Here is an 18299-nt window from a genome sequence, read left to right as displayed (position 1 = left end):
ATTTGTTGTTAAAAATTTATAGTAAAAAAAATATAAATAGTTAAAATAAAAATTACAAAAATATATACATGTATAAAAATGATACCTAACCTAATCAAAATCTATATATAAATCATATATATCTTCATATAATAAAGTCTATATATATTTAATAATTATAAAAATTAATTCAATAAATTTAAGAATGAAATCAGTTTATTTTATTTTCAAAACAATGTCATAGGCTACTTACAAAAATAATGCTATGATTACAATTTCTTAATATTTAATGCAATAAATGCTGATACGATATGTATTATCTTAATGCCATGAAATGTTTGTATCTATGTACACATTTGTATATATTTATTTTTTTTTTAAATATTTTGTAGAGTAAGAATTTAGGCCTTATATAAATATTGTCATTTGTTAGGTTTTCACTTATTCTATTTAGCATTTCATTTCACGACTTTTTAGATGTCGTACAATAATTTTACAATTACGAAACAATTCTGATCTCCTCTTGTAAAATCAAGAGAATTAGAAATTTTACTATGTTTTAATGGTGCATAATACGCACACGCATACTTTACACACATTAGCAGACCTAACATTGGTCAAATGAAAATCAGATGAGAAAAATTTTTTCTTGGAATGCATTCATCTTAGAATAATATTAAAGATTAGTCCCCTTATTTTTTCTTGTATATTAGATATATAAATAGACAAGTGTTCAATTGCACTACTCCATTAAAGCAATGTTAATCAATTACTGTTCATATTTTATAATTATTTTTGATATTTATATGGAGTAACGAATATCATGGCAAAATACTCAAATTTAAATGCGTTCAGTCATAAAATTGTCAAAATACGAATTATTACAAAAAGGACTAAAACCATAATTTGTCTATACTGATAAAAAAATTACGAAGGGTCCCTTTGAGAACGTGAAAATACCTCCGAAATAATTAAACTGTTTGCATGATTTGTAAGATGTTTCATTTGGATGTTGCAATATAAACATCTAGCAAAAATTCGATATATTTCTATAAAATAAAATAAAAATAAAATAACTAATTAGTTGTATTTGTTATTTGCCAAATATAAAGGCATTATTTTTACTAAAAAAAAAAAAAAAAAAAAAAAAAAAAAAAAAAAGAAAAAAAAAAAGAAAAAAAAGGCATAATACTTCTAAAATATACTGGTATCAGAATTGTTCTCTTCTTAAAACATTTGATCTCAGGCCATAATTATCGAGTTTGAGGGTTCGATAACATTAATACAAGTTTTTCGTGAGCGTATGCCAAATTTTTAGCTAAACCTTTACAACATCCATTCTCTTGTATGGTTTGGAATCTATAAGTTCGGAAATTCTTCTCTGTGTCTATATATGTAACAGCCGCCATGAGCGGACACATAATAATTTTTGTATGATCAAGGAAATTTATCTAAAAAAAAAAAAAAAAGAAAAGGAAAAAGATATGGATTAATGATTATATTTAATGTGAAACTTAAAATATGTTTAAAATATTTAATTACTCACTTGTACTGTTCCATTAGTCAATTGCATAACTACAGCACTTTGTGTTCTAAACCATTGATGCATGTATGGTATCCTAGACATAGCATCACATGGTTTTACAGCAAAAGAACATCCGGCCTTCATTAAATGTTCTTTCATATATTTTAGGAAAAAATTCATCAACCTCATTTTTTTTTCTAATTCAGATGGATATTCTTTGACTGTGTAATATAATTCGTTTCCTTCTCGATTTATATAATGAATATTAAAACAGTTGGCTAGCATTATTAAACGGGTACCATCATTGAACATTACACCCACACCATCGTCAGAAAGTTGATATCCGAATCCATATTTATCCGAGTAGTCAACCCATTTACTTATCCATACAACAGGTTGTGCAGCTGGATCAGTCATTTCATCTGAATAGTTAAAATAAAATATATTTATATTTAAATTTTTCAATTATTCGTTTGATTATATTAAATTAAAAATTTATATTATATAAGTTAATATTAAAATAATATAAAATTATCATTATTTAAAAAAAATGTTAGTTTTAATAATATGGGGAAATAGAATAGGACATGAGATTCGTGCCTGAGGTTTCCGCAAAAATCTGATAAGGTCTTGAATATTCTGCATCAGGAAATAATTTCCGTAAGTATAAACGAAAATTTCCATGCAAAACGCAATAATAAAATTTAATCCTTGGATGATTGTACCTGCTGATGAAGTTGTTTCTCTACTTGGTTTAGCCTTTAATACAGCACTCAGCTGTTCTCTCAATGTTTGAAGCATTTTTCTAATATCAAGATTCAATTTTTGAACTTCACTAATTGCATCGGCGGGTTTTGTCTTACGCACCGGACTATTAGGTACGCGGAATACAAAATCTTGTCCTTCTCCTCCTACATTAGTATTCATTTCAGATAATGGTTTACGTTGATTATGCATTTCTAACATGTCTAGGCGGGGTGCCATTGTTAAACATGATAATGGTAAGCTAAGTGGCATAAATCCTATTATAAAATTTAAAAAACAATCAATAAAAATATTTTATAATATTAATATTATTCTATAATATTTTAACAAAACTTGACGATATGTACCACAAGTAAAAAATGGATCTTTCATTAGTTTTGTTATGGAAGGACGTTTAGATGGATTTCCTTGTAACATATTAGATATCATATTCATTGCAATTGTATTGATATGTGTAGGAATTTTATATTGGACTTGTTTTATTCTAGCATAGGTTTCTTTTAAGCTTGATGTTTCAAATGGAGGTTTTCCTACAAGCAAAGTGTACATAATGCATCCAATACTCCATATATCAACTTCATAAGAATGTCCAGCTTTAGTTAAAATTTCTGGTGCAATATAATTAGGTGTACCACACACAGTTCTATTAATAAAATAAAATGTAAATTCATTTTTTTCATATTAATTTCATATTAAATATTGAAATATATATAAAAATAAATAGATTAATTACTTTTTACGTTCTCCTTCATGTTCTAATCTGGTGGCTAAACCAAAATCACCAATTTTAACCTGTAGATCATCACTCAAAAATAAGTTACCTAATTTAAGATCCCTATGAATTATTTTATTTTGGTGTAAATAATTGACACCATCTAAAATTTGCTTCATATAATATCTGGTTTCGCATTCTGTTAGTGCTTTTCTACGTTTATGTAATTCCATCATTGACTAAAAAATATAATTTCCACTTTAATAATACATATATAACTTTAATAATATTTCGTTTCGGATCATTAAATATCATTATTAACATTCAATAATATTCGATCGTTGGAATTCAAAAATATCAATTTTAAATTTAGAATGCCAATTTAAAAATTATGCGTACATGAAAGTTAATATTTATACGCATTTTGACGCCATATTGGCTTCGTCCATATAAACTCATTATACAGGCGGGTCAATCAAATTCGATTGTACCGATAAATAGTACATATATTTCGTTTATTGCATTTATATTTAAATTTAAATTATGATTAAATTTGAACTTTATTTAGATTATGATTAAATATGATTTTGATTTAGGTTATAATTATATTTGAGTGTAATTTATAATTAAATTGATTATATCATTATTAATTTCATTAAATAATAAATTAATAATAATTAAATTATAAATTTTAATCTAATTTAAATTATAATTTGAGTTTCTATTTTAATTAAATTTAAATTAGATTTTAGTTAGGTACGTAAATCAAAAGTAAACTAGTAGTTTTATAGCCTGTATAGGTTACAAATAATAATAGCATGAAAATAATCATATTAAAACTAATTTTTTTTTATATACACATAACTTTTAGAGCAATGGATATCTAAATTTAAAATTGGTATTTTTAAATACTATTTTAATGTTAACAAAAGACAAAAATAAATAAATTTATTTTATTTGTATGTTGAAAACAAAAATTAATTATATTTATACTTTTGAAAAAATTTTTTAATTAAAAAATCATAAGAAAATGTTTACCCTTTTTCTGCATAGCTCTAAAATTATATATACATTTTGTGGATCATCAAAAAAACCATAAAAACCTACAATATTTTTATGATTCAAAGTTTGATGAATGGAAATCTCTTGTGTCATTTTCTCTCTTTGATTGCTCTTTGTAATCTGTGACTTTGGCACAATTTTTCCAGCAAATACACGATGTGACTTTGATTCTCTAATTTCATAACATTTTGCAAAACCACCCTAAATAAGACGTATAAAGAATAAATAAAATATAAAGTAAAATATAAAATAATATACAAATAAAGATCAAAAATGAAAACTACAAATGTAAAAGATATTAAAATATATAATACGATAATTTTTTGCAACATATAATTCTTTATATTAAATAATATTCAATGCAATGAATTTGAGTTATGTTTTCTTAAAAATTTATATTTTATGTATTTAATAAAATTGATTTAATTAAGATTTAAATAAAAATAAATAAATAAATAAATAAGTCGATTATGTTTATTATATATTTATCAAAATTTTCATAAAATTTATAAAAAAAAGCAACAAGTATTAAAAATTGTTACATAATGAACAAAAAATTATTTGATATATAATTTTTATCGGACTGAAATTAATTCAAAAAGATAGAAATATAAAATTGTTAATAAATTTTTAACATAAAAAATATAAAATATAAGAAAAAATTATACTTACTTTTCCAAAAAATCGTCCCTTGATATAACTTTTTCCCGAGTTTACATCGTATATCACGTCAGGAATAACGCATTCTTTCTCGTCTTTTGACATCTTGTATTATTTTTTGGCTGGATTGTGCACTATATGATGTAAAACGTCGCGTTCTGGTTAATATTACTCACGTTACTTGTATGTTCCACGAAAAGAAATATATTCAATGCTAACTTTCTTCTCAAATACAAATTTTGCTGTTTTTGTCATGCGGAAGACAAGCAACGGATTTCAATATTTAAATCTCAATTTCTTAACCAATCCCGCGCTTCCCCATATATCTAACCATAGGTTGAATCCATAGGTATACTTATTCACCATACTTTGACAATTTAAAGATAAATTCTCATGAATCTGATTATATTATTACGTAAAAATAATTTTAAATGTTTAATATTTTATTTAAATTCAAAAATATTTTGAATAATTGCAAATATATATATGAACAAAATATTTAAAAAATTACATCTAGAAATCTTATTATAGTACATTCAATAATGTAATTTAAGTTAAATTTCTTTTATATATTTAAAGTAATCAAATTTATATATTGCTATTCGAATTAAATATTTTCTTTCGGTTATGTTGTTTAAAAATGTTGCTATAGTACATGAAAACGCTTCAAAATAAATAGGATATCCGGTAATACATCAGTATAGTAATTTGAGTGGTGTGGTCGATGCTTCTTTTTCCGGCAACCGGCGTCCATTTTCGTTGTTGGATTGTCTAAGATTGGCGCGTTTGGTATTTATGAAAAGATTATTTAGAAATAAGTGAAATGTAAGTACGTTTAAGTAGACATATAATGTGCATTTTATTGAAATTTTTTTTTATGAATCATTTAGTGTATGCGAAAAATAATTGTGATTGAAAAAAACTTCGTATATTTCATTAAAAATTTTAGCGTCTATATTGTAATCAATATTCCTTATTCCTTATTGAGAAATTTTATTTTAAATATTAGATATATCTATAAATGGAAGGTGCACCAACTAGTAGAGGTGGATTCCGCGGTGGTCGTGGTGGTCCCGGTGGTCCTATGAGAGGACGCGGAGGTTTCGGAGACAGGGGAAGGTATATCTATATATATTTACCATTAACTTGTATATATATATATGTAATGTATATAACTTGCAATATATATGAAAAAATATAAGATAGCTACTTAATTAACTTCATTTTTTTAAAAAGTTTATATAAATAGTGGTACAAAATATAAAATTGTTTTTATAGAGGTGGACCTCCAAGAGGAGGAGGAGGTATGATGAGAGGTGGTAGAGGTAGTGGACCTGGAGGTGGTATGAGAGGTGGGCCACCTGGAATGAGAGGCAGAGGTGGTCCTCCTGGTAGAGGTGGTCGTGGTGGTGGACATTTTCCTCCTGGGTATTAAATATAATTATATTTTATTTAATTTATTTTGTTCTTTTTATTTATCTATATCATTATATCAGAGGACCACCAGATCCAGGAATGTCTAGTGGTCCAGGAGGTGGTGGACCACCATTGCCAGGAATGGGAGGTCCACCACGTGGTGGCAGTAGAGGAGGTGGAAGTAGTGGTTTTCGAGGTAGAGGAAGAGGTGATTTTGGTAGAGGAGACAATCGTGGAGGTAGTAGTAATTTTCGAGGTAGAGGAGGAATGGATAGAGGCAGCAGAGGGGGATCTAGGTAAAATTTATAATCTCTCTCTCTTTATTAAATTTAAAATTATATAAAGAAAAAAGTTACATTATTTTAGGGGAGGATCTGGGAGAGGTGGTCCAGGAGGCAGAGGTTTTGGAGATCGTGGGAGCAGAGGTAGTGGACGTGGTGGTGGTGGTCCATCAAAAAGAGGTGGTGGACCTCCAGGTTCAAGTGGACCTTCAAAAAGACCAAGATTTGATCAGCCATCTTCTCAACCTGCAAATGGTTATGCGACACAACCACCAAGGTATTTAATAGTTTTAATTAATAGTATTTAATAGTTTTAATTAATAATTGGATAGATTTAATGTAATAAAAATAAAAAATTTTATTACCAAAAAAATTATAATATAGTCAAGGTGGATATGGAGGAAGTACTAGCAATGCTTATGGTGGAGGACAACAACAACCACAACAGCAACAGCCTGTGGGATATGGTGGCGGTTATGGATCACAAAATTATACTCAATCGTCATATCAAAGTTATGAAAGTTATCAGCAACCTCCAGATTATGGTCAAACAGCTGTAAGCTAGTTTATGCTATTAATTCAAAAATAAAAAGGATGGAATCTCTAAACAAATTATATAATTTTATTTAGGGATATCCACCATCAGCAGCTACTGATAGTAGGTATGGTGGAGCACCTACTGTACCAGCTACAGGAGCTTTCAGTGCTGGTGATCCTTACAGTTATGGCAAAGCACCACCATCAGGTTAGTTTATAGTTATAATAATATGAACTCATCATATTTTAGAGTTAAAATTCTGTCGCCGAAATTAAAAAGAACAATTAAGAAATCCCTTTTCGGAAATAATATAAAGGGCAACATTATTGTTAACTTCGTGGTGTAATTAATATAATATACTGCGTGCACAGCCAATTACCAGCAGGAGGCAGTGGTAGCAGTAGCAGGGGGTGGGGGTGCAGGTTATGCCCCCATTAACTCTTACGATGACCGATCTTCTAATGCCACTTCTATGACCAACAGGGGTGGTTACTCGACACAACTTTATGGTTAGTTTTTTCCGTTCGACACCACGTTTTACATCACGTATTTATTTTTTCCTCGGTTTCATTTCAAAAAAGGGACAAAGAAGAAAAATGAAGAAAATAAAAAATTATATATTTTTTCTTTATACTTTTGAATTAAAAGCACTTGTTATTTTCAAATATGAATCGATTCAGACGAGAAACGCTTAATTGTCAAAAATTGAAAATTTACTTTCTTTTTAAGATGAATTTTAAATAATAGATTCTATTTCACTTTTATCTTTGAATCTATTAATTTGAATAAAGTTGGATATCACAATTATTTCCATTTAAAAAAAAGAAATATTAGTACAAAAATTGGTAAGATAAAGAAAAAAATGTGGCTATTTTCGTCTGGATACCAACACTGCAGCACTGCCTCCTGCCATTCTTCATTCCAGAATAATACTGTATCATCAGTATTTTCACACCCAAGCAAAAAAAAAAAAACATTAATGTTTCAAAAAATTCACTTTTACATAGGTAAATAAAATACAATTGAAGTTTTAAATCTAGTGAGTTACAGATTTTTCTCGTCTGAGTCATATTTACATTAATTGAAATAGTTAATTGATAACTTCTAATTCTTATTTGTTATATTTACAGATTACTCGAGTCAAGATGGTGTATATGGAAAACAAGATTATGGTAAGTACTATTTACAATCCAAAAAAATTTTTTAACTTCTGAAAGGCAATATTTTACCGTGAATAAAATACTTAGGATCGGGTTTAAACATACCACCAAGAAAACGATCACATTTGCTAGTTTAATGAAATGAAGATATTTGAAAGAAAATAAAAACAAAATCCTATCGTGAATTTTTCAATTTATGATGAAGAAATAGAAACATTTAATGTTAACTGCAAGAAGTAAAAACATAGCATAGGACTTTTTATTATATTTTTACAAACAGTAATAAATATAACAATTCATAGCTTCGATAATAAATTATAACTATTAAATGAAGTGGCAAGTATAGATATTGTAAGATTTGTTTTAGTACTAGTAAAAAAAAAAATTTAATATATAATAAATAGTAATAATTATAATAATAATAATAAAAGAAAAAGAAGACAAATGTACCCCAAAAAGTAGGCAAATACATAGTATATACCTATTATTCAGTTTTATATGAAGATTAATATATAGTATAATGTTAAATACACAGAATCATATTAAAAAAAATTTATACTTAAAAGATGATTGAACGGAGAAGCTATGGTTGTTTACAGGTGGCAGTGCTGGTTACCAAAACGCCCAGTCTCAGCGACGTTATTAAATTACACATGCAACTATTTAATTCTAAATATTTAGATAACATTTCTTTTTTCCAAATTTAAAAAATAAAAGTATATCGTTCCTAGCGCGTGAAAAAGTTGGACAAATATTATTTGTCGTGAACACTAAGTGTTTTATAATTAATAATTTATTTGTCACTATGACAGATTTTTATATTCAAATGAGAAAAGTGAGCTGAAAAAAAGAATAATGCTTTCTAATGAAATTTGTGATTTTCTATCTTTGTCGCGCGCATGGAAGACGCGGTAAGACCAAACGATTGTTTAATTATTATAAAAAATTATAAAAAAAAAAAAAAAGTATAAATGACATGAACATTTTATACTTGACTTAGCAGTATAGCATTCTATTCTTTTTGTCATGTTTGGCTAACGATATTACTTTAGAATTAAGTTGAGTTGATGTACAGTTTATCTTTTTTTTTCTGTATCTTAAAAAGCAATCTGCGATTGTGAAACATTAAATCGTAATTATCTTCATTGTAATTATTAAGGATAAAGATATTTACGCTATTTGTAAAGTCATTAATCGGTTAATCATTGTGAACATACACATACATAGCTCAATGATATTAAAAAATTTTAGATATAAAAAAAATGAATATTTTATATTCTGTATAAAAAAAAAAAAAAAAAGAAAAAGCAATTGTATTTTGTGGTGTATTTTGTTTTACATTTAACCGAATTGAAAAAAAGAATCGTGTATCAGAATATGGTGCCCCCCCTTATTATGCGTTTAATAATGCGATATTTTGATTCTGAAAAAAAAAATATATTAATACAAAAAACAAACTTATAATATAATAGATCAGTCTTACTGTTGCGACATTTCATTTCATACATATACATATATATATATATATGAATCAACTTATATATAGTTTTAACATATAGAGCTCAATTTTTGCGTGAATTATATATAAAATGCTCTGCTTAGTGGTGACAAAAAAGTTTTTTGTTTTTGAGACATCAAATGAAAAAAATATTAGAAAACTTATTAATAATGTTAGGAATTTATTTTAATTATAATTTAAATACTAATCGCAGATTGAAATGTCACATCGGCAGAGACAATCAAAATTCAATATTAGCGATTAAAAAAAATAGATATTTATGTGAAATCGAAAAGCGATGTAATTATTCAAGGTTCAACATGCATGAATACGAAACAATGTTCCAATCAATTGTGTACGTTAAAGTACATAAAAATTATATAAGACTAATTAAATAATGTGGTCTTATATTTTGTTTATTATTATAAGTTATTATGAAATTGTCTAAAACTGTATTAAAAGTCAGCGTCGCATGTCATTGGTATAGTGATAGTGAATCAATTTAATTGTTGTAAGTATTAGAGTAATAACAAGCGAAATGAAAAGAAACTTTGAAAAAAAGAACCATGAAAAAAAACAGTAATATTTTTTTTATGTTTATTATTTCCTCACCTTTAATATGAGAACTATATGGATTAAATTACAAAAAAATATTTAGAAAGCAGGAAAACCAGCAACTGCCTTAGAAAACGATATTCATATTAAAAAATAATTCAATTTAAAAAAAAATACAGTGCATTTTATAACTAACGTAGGTATAAAATTTTTATTAAAAACAATAATCTTATGGAAAACAAATTTTTTGTAATATTCTATATGAAAAAGAGTAAGAAAAGATTATTATTCTTTTTTATTCTATTATATATATATATAAAATGTTCAAAGAATATTTTGTGTCCAGAATGAAGTACGATATTATTGATATATATATGTATATATATATATTGTGTATATATAACGGCATTCATGGGTAATTCTGGACAATTCTATATATAAAAATTGACAAAAACTAAGTTTATTTCACAGGCGTAACAACAACCTGAGATACTTAGGGAACAGAATGAAAGAAAGAGAGAGTACCTTCCCTCTGTTACCAGCAAGGAGAATACCAATTCACACAAATAACTAACAAATTTATATGAATAAATGACGACTGTATCATAAATGTTATTAATGTCCAATGGTATCAGGTATCACATAAATGAAGCCTAGAAAGTATTGTTTTTTCTGTTAGAGTATATTATGATATCTTTCATTAATTAGAATGTCTTTATTTAATTTTTCTAAGCGATCTATACTATAAAGAAATATTTGATTTTTGTGATGCATCTTTTTTCATTCAAGCAATTCTTTTTTCAATATAAATAATCAGAATCACTCAATATATATTATTTTTCAATTTATCTTATGCAAAAATTTAATTGCATCTTGTACATATATATACATATATAGATAGACAACGAAAGCATATTTAAAATGAAAAAGAAAAAGATAAACATTATGTAGAAAAAAAAGCAATGGAAAAGCAAGCAACAAGAATATCGAATTAAATCTATGCTAACATGTATTACGCTCATATATATTAAAAGACAAATGCTCGAGTAAACCTCAACCCGAATTCAGGTGAGTAAAATAAATCTATCCGTTTTTTATAAAAAAAAAAAAAAAAAAAAAAATATATATATATATATACAAATTTATTATAACGCAAATGTTAGCAAGGATAATATCTAGATCTGCATCTATCGAGTGTAAAGTGGAACAATGCAAAAAAATATGTAGGATAATTTTATTCTATTCTAAGATAAAAATATATATATTTTAGGTATAAAATATTATATATGCAATAATTTTAAATTCTATTCCCGCTTTATACATACGATACCTGCAGCATATTTTTAAATTATAATAATGACAATAAGGTAACAATCGAAAGGTACACATTAAAAATTCTTTTAAAAAACACATTTGTTTATAAACACACACTATGATTTATAGTGACGTTAAAATAAAAAACAAAATGAAAAAGCAGGGAAGGAATTTACAAAATAATTATGAAAAAAAATTTAAGAGCATAATATATTTTTATAATTTAATTGATAATGGACAACATTCAAATATACTACATATAAATGCGTTAATGATAGGTATTTATAAGATACTTCGTCTCTATTATTTATCTATCAATTTCTAATTTTTTATTATTAATTTCTTTAGGTTGATAATGACTATGCTGTCACAGATGGTACTACCAATTCATGAGCCAAGAAACATCTGCCACATGACTGGCATCGACGTTGTTCCTAAGAAGATTCAAGTGTATTTTTATTTTTCAATGGCGAGTATTGTAAAAAGATATAAAATATCGTATTTTCCTCACATGTTATCTGAAAGACTGACCTTTTAAAATTTATATAAATTTAATAATTGATTGTGATATATTTATGATAAAAGAATATATTTTTCTTTTACAAATAAAAACTTATAATTTGTATGAATGTAATAAATAAGTTTTAATTTTTTATATACATTATATTCTTAAATAAATTATTTATTTATTTATATTTTATTTGTCAAAAAAAAAACAAAATATAAAAAAAACTCATCAATTATCAATGAAATCTTTATTCTTAAAATTTCTAAAAATCATTATTTAATAATATTGCGTATTATTAAAATTATCTTAATAATATTTTTTAACAATAAAGATATTTTTCAACATAAAGTTTTTAATTATATAATGTTAATCTTAAAATGTAACATCACATTTTTAATTTTTTTCATTTCTAATGAATAAGTAAGTAAATATTCAAAAATATTGTTAATATATATATATTTGATTAATTCTTTTTTAAGAAAATAAACTATTATTATGAAAAATAAATTCTAACATTATTTTTTCACATAATTCTTATTATGTATTTTTTAAATACAACTTTATATAAAATCTTAATTATAAAAAGATATAAAACAAATTATTTAAAAAAAAAATATAGAAAAAATATTCGTGAATTATATATAATTGGAAAATTTAATTGTATAAAAGCTAATAAATTTCTTAATTTTTATCGTTTTATTTAAGAATATCGTGTTAGAATTTTGCTTTAGAAATGCATTTTTAAATCACATTTAAAGAAATAAATTTCATCTTTCATTATTCATGGCACAATTTTCGATATTTGTGTGTAATTTACATCTTCACCATAAGCGTTTTTTACAAATAGTATTGGATAAAAGTACCAATTGTATATAACTGTGTCCTTCGCGCATATTTATTAATCTAAAAAAATGTTTAAATATTTTATGAAAATAACTTTATGATTTATAAATTTTTAAATTTATCACTTACCTGTCTCTTTCCTGTTGTTGAATATGGACTCTATCACCTCTTTGTAACGGAGTTATTACACTTGTGTAACAAGATACTTCTGTAGCTGATGTAGAAGATGCTGTAGAACATTTCACAAGTTTTTGCGTAGTGGATTTACCTTCGGAATTTAATAATATCCAATACGAATAGTTTGTTGGCTCGCCAAAATAAAAAATCTAAATAAGAAAGGGAAGAGATTGATGAAAATATTTATGTAACTTTAAACATCAAATAATAACAACAACATATGATTTTTTTTTTCACCTGAGCGGAAATCATGTATAAACCAGTCGCTGTAACTTCAATAGATTTTTTATCTTCCACTAAATGGAATTTATTTAAATTATATTGAGTATTGTTTTTACTACTTTTAATCCATGGGCCAATATAAACTAATATAAGAATATTTATAAAAATATATATAATTTATTATAATTTAATTAAATATCGCATTTTACTAATATTATTAATTTAACTTTCTTTTTTTTTTTTTTACATACCTGTATCTGTAATATGTTGTTCAGGTATTGCTCCAACAAATGTTGCCACCAAAGGTCCTAAATGATATATCGAAATATCTTTTATATTAAATAAAAAGCAATATTGGATAAGCAAAATTGATAAGTTAACACATACGTCATTTGATTTAAATTATATTTTTTTCTTTTTCTAATTTTCATAATTCCTATTTTACTTGTGACATTGAAATTTTGTTAAAGAAAACAAATAAAAATTGAAATTCTCAAGATAGATCACTTTCAATTATAAAAAACGCATGCTAACTAAATAATAGTAAATACCCAATCGCCTGTGACTGCGCTTGGGCCGCCTTTTGTTCTTTCCCCGTTTTTTACCTCTTCTCTCCTCTCTCCTCGATCTTCCCGAACGAGATTCTTTCCACACATTTAATCTTTCATCATCACCGTCATTTATATTATCGCGATTCCTTTTCACACGATTCGATATCTTTTTCATCAAATTCTGTTCTTCTGTTGTTAATGTTGCTCTTTCAATACGTAAATTGGTATCACTCGCGTTATTTCCATTATTTTCCAGCTTCATAAATAATTTAAAAATTGTGGTATTATTCGTATCATAAATCTTATTGTACAACATATGCTGCCTTTTGAAATTTTTCAATGAATTTAAATATGGAATTATTGTGTTGTAAGTGTATAAATTTCTGTTAACGGTATTACGAGTTCCATCGAAAATTTCGGTTTTAGATATCGAGGATCCTCCTTCTAATAGACTTTTTACATCATTCAACTTTTTACTTTCAAGGAATCTTTCAGATCTTTGAATCCAAACTCGATTCAAACTTCGATTTAACCTATCATACTTGGATGTTAATAATAATAAATTTATGTTTAAAGATTGCACCTAAAAGTAATTAAAAAGATATGTTTATTTTTAATTTTAAATATTAACTGTTTAAAAAAAAAAAAAAATTTTTCTTATTAGTATTACTTGTATTTGCAAGGCACGCACTTCCTTCCTCAAATGGGACAACGTAATAGCGAAAATAATCGCTAATAAGAAAAGAACGATACTGCAAAATCTTTGGAACATCTTTGACTTCTTTACCTTAGATACGGTTACTTTCATGTCAACATTCCATTCAATTAAGTTTGCCGCGTTTTTCGATGGATTATCGATTTGTAGATCGATGTCACCTTGAATGTGGTCCATTTTGATTTTCGTTGCCATCGATTTTTAAGATTATGTACATCGATCAATCGCAGATGAACGTATTATCGACTAGTTTAAATATATTACATATTATATCACAAATGTCCTAAAATATACATTATTTAATTCTAACACTTTCAAAATTAATCAATATTGGTTTATAATTTTCTTCCACTAAGTGAACGATAATAAATTTCGATAAAGATAAACATAATTATCACTCTTTGATAATTGCAGATAAATCACATTTTTATTCAATAATCACTTTGTTCACATTGAAGTATCATGAGCGATTATAATACGATTGAGTGCAAAAACTAGAAGATAATAACAAAAACAGAGGACAGCACGTGGATTTATTCACGCGATTTATATTATCAAAAGACTTTAATATTGCTTAAACAATTTCCAAATAGAGCAATGTATAAGTTTTCAATTCGTCATCCTATTCAACTTTGCTGACTACTGGTCATGTCATGTACACGTACACGTATCAGTGATAGAAACAAAGAAAAATAATCATTTCTCCATATTCTTTTCACACATTTGCAATTTTAATTTTAGGATTTCTAATTTCAATTTTGGGATAGTATTTTTTATTATTTTCTGAATAAAATAATCCTTGTTTGTCTTAATAAACGAATAAAAATAGATTCTAAAAAAATTCCAATATTAAACTTGATATAATCATCATAAAAATACACTATTTATAGAAATTCTGATAATTAAACAAAACTATAAGAAAAAGGAACTAGAACGTGTGAATGTATCATAAATAAATAATTTTTGCTTACCTGAGTAACATGTTTTTTGTCGATTCTCCAACGATTGCGAGAATCACAGATGAGATCAATCGATTTTCTAATCGATACACTTGCGTAGCGTCGTCGCTAAAAGGATCACCCTTTGCGAACCTGATCGTGGACGGCGCTGTTTCGTGGCATCTTTTGTTTACCTAGTCAACCCGCACTCGAAAGGGTCTCCGAACGTTACGACGACTCCACTCGACCGGTTTGGCGGCTGTTCGCCCGAGTGTTGCCAACATTTGCCTGGCAAGACACTATAGATATCTTCTTTACTTACTTTCTCTTTTTCTGTTTGACAAAAATAAGTAAAATCATATACTAATTTCACTTAATTTTTTAGAATATATCGTAACACGGATTGTTCATTATGGATTTTTTAATAGATTCAAAGATTACATATATTACAAGTGAACAAGAATAATTTATATCATTTAATCGTTGATGATAAATTTTTATCCTTATGTTACGATTTTATTTTTCTTTCTTATCTGTGTAAGTCATCAGTATTATAATATTCAGATCAGGTTAATATTCATAAAAAATTATTTAATTTACATTATTTGTAGAGTTCAAAAATATTTGAAGAACGAAATACGTTATACTGAATTTTAAACTGTTGCCGGAACTCGTTTTCAAGGACTATGAATCCTGCTTTCACATAACAGTGACTTGAATACTTAATTTGAAAGTGGACTCTCGATCGCCCTGTTGAATCTCGATCATCGACTAAATTCTTTTTACATTATTAATTTTTTCATACAATATCTTTTTTCTTAAATTTTGGTTCTTTACATTTTACTTTACTAAGATTTTTTATTTTTAATATAATATATCTGAATCATAATGATTCGATAATAAATATATACATGTTATTTACAGCAATATACGCAGAAAATATAAACAAATGCAAAAATTATATACAATTTAATTAATTAATTTAATCAATAATTTTATTAAATATCATTGATTTTCTTAATATTTTGTTCATTTTTCAGAAAGATTTGAAAAAATATGATCCCAATTTCACGATCTAATTTATGCTTCACGACTAATTCCAAGGCATGAAAAATATAATAATACCTGATATTCTAAATGATATATAATAATTCGACGAGTAAAAACTATATTATGAAATTGAAGAAGAGAAAAAAAAAAATAAGGAAAAAATATATGCACAATATACAAATGGTAACAAAATCAAACATTTCTTTTTCTTTCATTATAACATTTCGAGAATATATCATATAGAAAATTTGGTGATTGATACAATAACGAATAAAATTTAAAAATTTCATATTATTTTCGTTGCATCCGATTCGAATATGTAGGGAATTTAAAGAGCAGCTCGCTAACAACAATCTCGTTACACATGTGAGAAAACAGTTGACGTCATTATTACTTGTAATATATATCGCGTATATGATATACCTCGTTAATACCGGAAGTAGAGGTCATTGATTCTTTAACAGTGAGTATAAAATATAAATTACCTCCTGTACTACGATAAAATAAAATAACGACGTGAGTAAATTTTTTCCTTCTTTATTTTCCTTTCGTCCGTCGCGTTTTTAAAATACAATTCTCCACAATTGAATTTTTCTTCTTTCTAAAGTTTTAGATCTTGTGATCAGTAACGACAAGTAAGAAAGTCATGGAAACTCATGGAGCGAGTAGGCAGCTATTAAACGGGAAGAAAGGATAAATTAAATAATAGGCAGGCCACGAACGTGTACGTTTCGACTCATCAGCCGTAAATTGATCCAGATACCTCAAATTTTGTCATCTTCCTACACGGATCGACTCAATTGCACATTAGGAACACATGTGCATTCCGCGATGATTAATTAGGATCGCCGCTGGTGGAATTTCTGATAACATTATTATCAATAACGTAACATGAAACTGTCCCACTTTTTTTCTTTCTCTCAAATCATCATGAAACGTAACGAGATAGTTCTTCTTCTTCTTTTTTTTTTTTTTTTTTAAGAAAAATATTCGGTATCATTTTAAAAATTTGATTTATGAAACATGAAACACTGGTGGAATTTCTAATAACGTTCTTATCAAGCGACATAAAATGAAACTGTAACGAGAGATAATTTTTTTTTTAAAGAGAAACAGAAAATATATATATATATTGTAATAATGTATTCGTTAATAAGCTTGATTTAATAGATCTTTTTATATCCATTATTTATTGCTATATATTGGAACACTGCTTGAATTGTTGATTTACTCTTCTCTTTAAATTGAGATCTGTCACTTCTTGAATGAATTCTTTCATTTCATTCTCACGGCATTGTTTCGCAGGATAAAGCGATTCTTAGAGCTAGCGAGTATCGAATTCGATATTCCTAGGGCGACGAAAGAGGTCGGAATCGGAGATGCCGATGGGTTGGAAGAATAACGTCCGAGCACGTTGACACATTGACGACGATAAAATTCCACACCGAAGACTTTTTTCGTAGAACATGTGCGCCGCATAAAAAAGTAACGTTGCAAGTTCAAGAGAAACATATCGCAGAAAATACTGATGACACATTGTGATATATATATATATATCTAACAATATTATAAATTCTTGTAACAAGATTTCATCAAATATCGTTATCCTTGACAAGGATTTTAAATAAACAATGGTTATTGTTAATTAGAATTAAATTTGATACTTGAGAATTGTAATTAAATAATGTTTAATAATTATATTCTTGATTTATTATTTGAAAGAAACAACGATAATGCATGTATATATATATATATATATATATATATATATATATATAGAATATTTTAATATGAAAAATGAGATTAGAGATGAAAGCTACGTCTCCATAT

The 18299-nt window shown here is 26.3% G+C and overlaps 3 protein-coding genes and 1 long non-coding RNA gene across 14 annotated transcripts; 2 read left to right on the top strand and 2 right to left on the bottom strand.

The window, feature by feature from the left end:
- Positions 1–307: 307 nt before the first annotated feature.
- LOC413261 (serine/threonine-protein kinase polo) lies at positions 308–5006 on the bottom strand. 3 transcript variants are annotated; one of them, XR_001705008.2, is made up of 8 exons: positions 4716–5006; positions 4020–4244; positions 3003–3220; positions 2617–2912; positions 2230–2526; positions 1526–1926; positions 1172–1430; positions 308–1028 (listed from the first exon to the last, which is right to left on the bottom strand). XR_001705008.2 is itself a non-coding variant. In XM_016915194.2 (7 exons), exons 1-7 carry the CDS (start codon positions 4806–4808, stop codon positions 1233–1235), a joined length of 1728 nt encoding a protein of 575 aa, XP_016770683.1. In that variant the 5' UTR covers positions 4809–5006; the 3' UTR covers positions 308–1232. The 3 variants fall into 3 exon arrangements, 2 of the variants coding, with proteins under 2 accessions (XP_016770683.1, XP_016770684.1); XM_016915194.2 differs by having other exon boundaries at positions 308–1430; XM_016915195.2 differs by lacking the exons at positions 4020–4244; positions 4716–5006 and adding an exon at positions 3381–3455 and having other exon boundaries at positions 308–1430.
- A 364-nt stretch (positions 5007–5370) lies between these two features.
- On the top strand, positions 5371–11977 carry LOC551146 (glycine-rich protein DOT1). Of its 6 annotated transcripts, none has more exons than XM_006566689.3 (10): positions 5371–5528; positions 5713–5822; positions 5982–6131; positions 6200–6415; positions 6486–6677; positions 6785–6956; positions 7031–7145; positions 7310–7447; positions 8069–8110; positions 8186–8429. In XM_006566689.3, exons 2-10 carry the CDS (start codon positions 5725–5727, stop codon positions 8233–8235), a joined length of 1173 nt encoding a protein of 390 aa, XP_006566752.1. In that variant the 5' UTR covers positions 5371–5528; positions 5713–5724; the 3' UTR covers positions 8236–8429. The 6 variants fall into 6 exon arrangements, with proteins under 6 accessions (XP_006566752.1, XP_006566754.1, XP_625241.3 ...); XM_006566691.2 differs by lacking the exon at positions 8186–8429 and adding an exon at positions 11814–11977 and having other exon boundaries at positions 5459–5528; XM_625238.6 differs by lacking the exon at positions 8186–8429 and adding an exon at positions 8698–10179 and having other exon boundaries at positions 5459–5528.
- Positions 11978–12667: 690 nt separating this feature from the next.
- On the bottom strand, positions 12668–15752 carry LOC100578745. Of its 3 annotated transcripts, none has more exons than XM_006566686.3 (7): positions 15453–15752; positions 14437–14764; positions 13821–14349; positions 13467–13523; positions 13231–13358; positions 12946–13142; positions 12668–12876 (listed from the first exon to the last, which is right to left on the bottom strand). In XM_006566686.3, the coding sequence occupies exons 2-7, from the start codon at positions 14674–14676 to the stop codon at positions 12795–12797; spliced, it is 1233 nt and encodes a 410-aa protein (XP_006566749.1). In that variant the 5' UTR covers positions 14677–14764; positions 15453–15752; the 3' UTR covers positions 12668–12794. The 3 variants fall into 3 exon arrangements, with proteins under 3 accessions (XP_006566749.1, XP_006566748.1, XP_003250889.1); XM_006566685.3 differs by having other exon boundaries at positions 13767–14349; positions 14437–14727; XM_003250841.4 differs by having other exon boundaries at positions 13767–14349; positions 15453–15751.
- Positions 15753–16611: 859 nt separating this feature from the next.
- On the top strand, positions 16612–18142 carry LOC102654948. 2 transcript variants are annotated; one of them, XR_410761.2, is made up of 3 exons: positions 16612–16652; positions 16793–16932; positions 17077–18142. It is a non-coding gene; the product is annotated as an uncharacterized LOC102654948 (long non-coding RNA). The 2 variants fall into 2 exon arrangements; XR_001704951.2 differs by having other exon boundaries at positions 16793–16985.
- Positions 18143–18299: the final 157 nt, after the last annotated feature.

This window comes from Apis mellifera, linkage group LG11 (genome assembly GCF_003254395.2).
Source record: "Apis mellifera strain DH4 linkage group LG11, Amel_HAv3.1, whole genome shotgun sequence".
NCBI lineage: Eukaryota > Metazoa > Arthropoda > Insecta > Hymenoptera > Apidae > Apis > Apis mellifera.
This window is presented reverse-complemented; position numbering and strand designations above follow the sequence as displayed.

Coding starts and splice junctions, on each gene's coding strand:
- LOC551146 (XM_006566689.3), top strand. CDS start 5,725: ATGGAAGGTGCACCAACTAGTAGAGGTGGATTCCGCGGTGGTCGTGGT. Junction 6,957..7,030: donor CAGATTATGGTCAAACAGCT/GTAAGCTAGTTT, acceptor AATTTTATTTAG/GGATATCCACCATCAGCAGC. Junction 7,146..7,309: donor TGGCAAAGCACCACCATCAG/GTTAGTTTATAG, acceptor CTGCGTGCACAG/CCAATTACCAGCAGGAGGCA.
- LOC413261 (XM_016915194.2), bottom strand. CDS start 4,808: ATGTCAAAAGACGAGAAAGAATGCGTTATTCCTGACGTGATATACGAT. Junction 2,527..2,616: donor AGATCCATTTTTTACTTGTG/GTACATATCGTC, acceptor ATTTTATAATAG/GATTTATGCCACTTAGCTTA. Junction 1,431..1,525: donor TGACTAATGGAACAGTACAA/GTGAGTAATTAA, acceptor TTTTTTTTTTAG/ATAAATTTCCTTGATCATAC.
- LOC100578745 (XM_006566685.3), bottom strand. CDS start 14,676: ATGGCAACGAAAATCAAAATGGACCACATTCAAGGTGACATCGATCTA. Junction 13,143..13,230: donor TATACATGATTTCCGCTCAG/GTGAAAAAAAAA, acceptor TTTCTTATTTAG/ATTTTTTATTTTGGCGAGCC. Junction 12,877..12,945: donor CAACAACAGGAAAGAGACAG/GTAAGTGATAAA, acceptor ACATTTTTTTAG/ATTAATAAATATGCGCGAAG.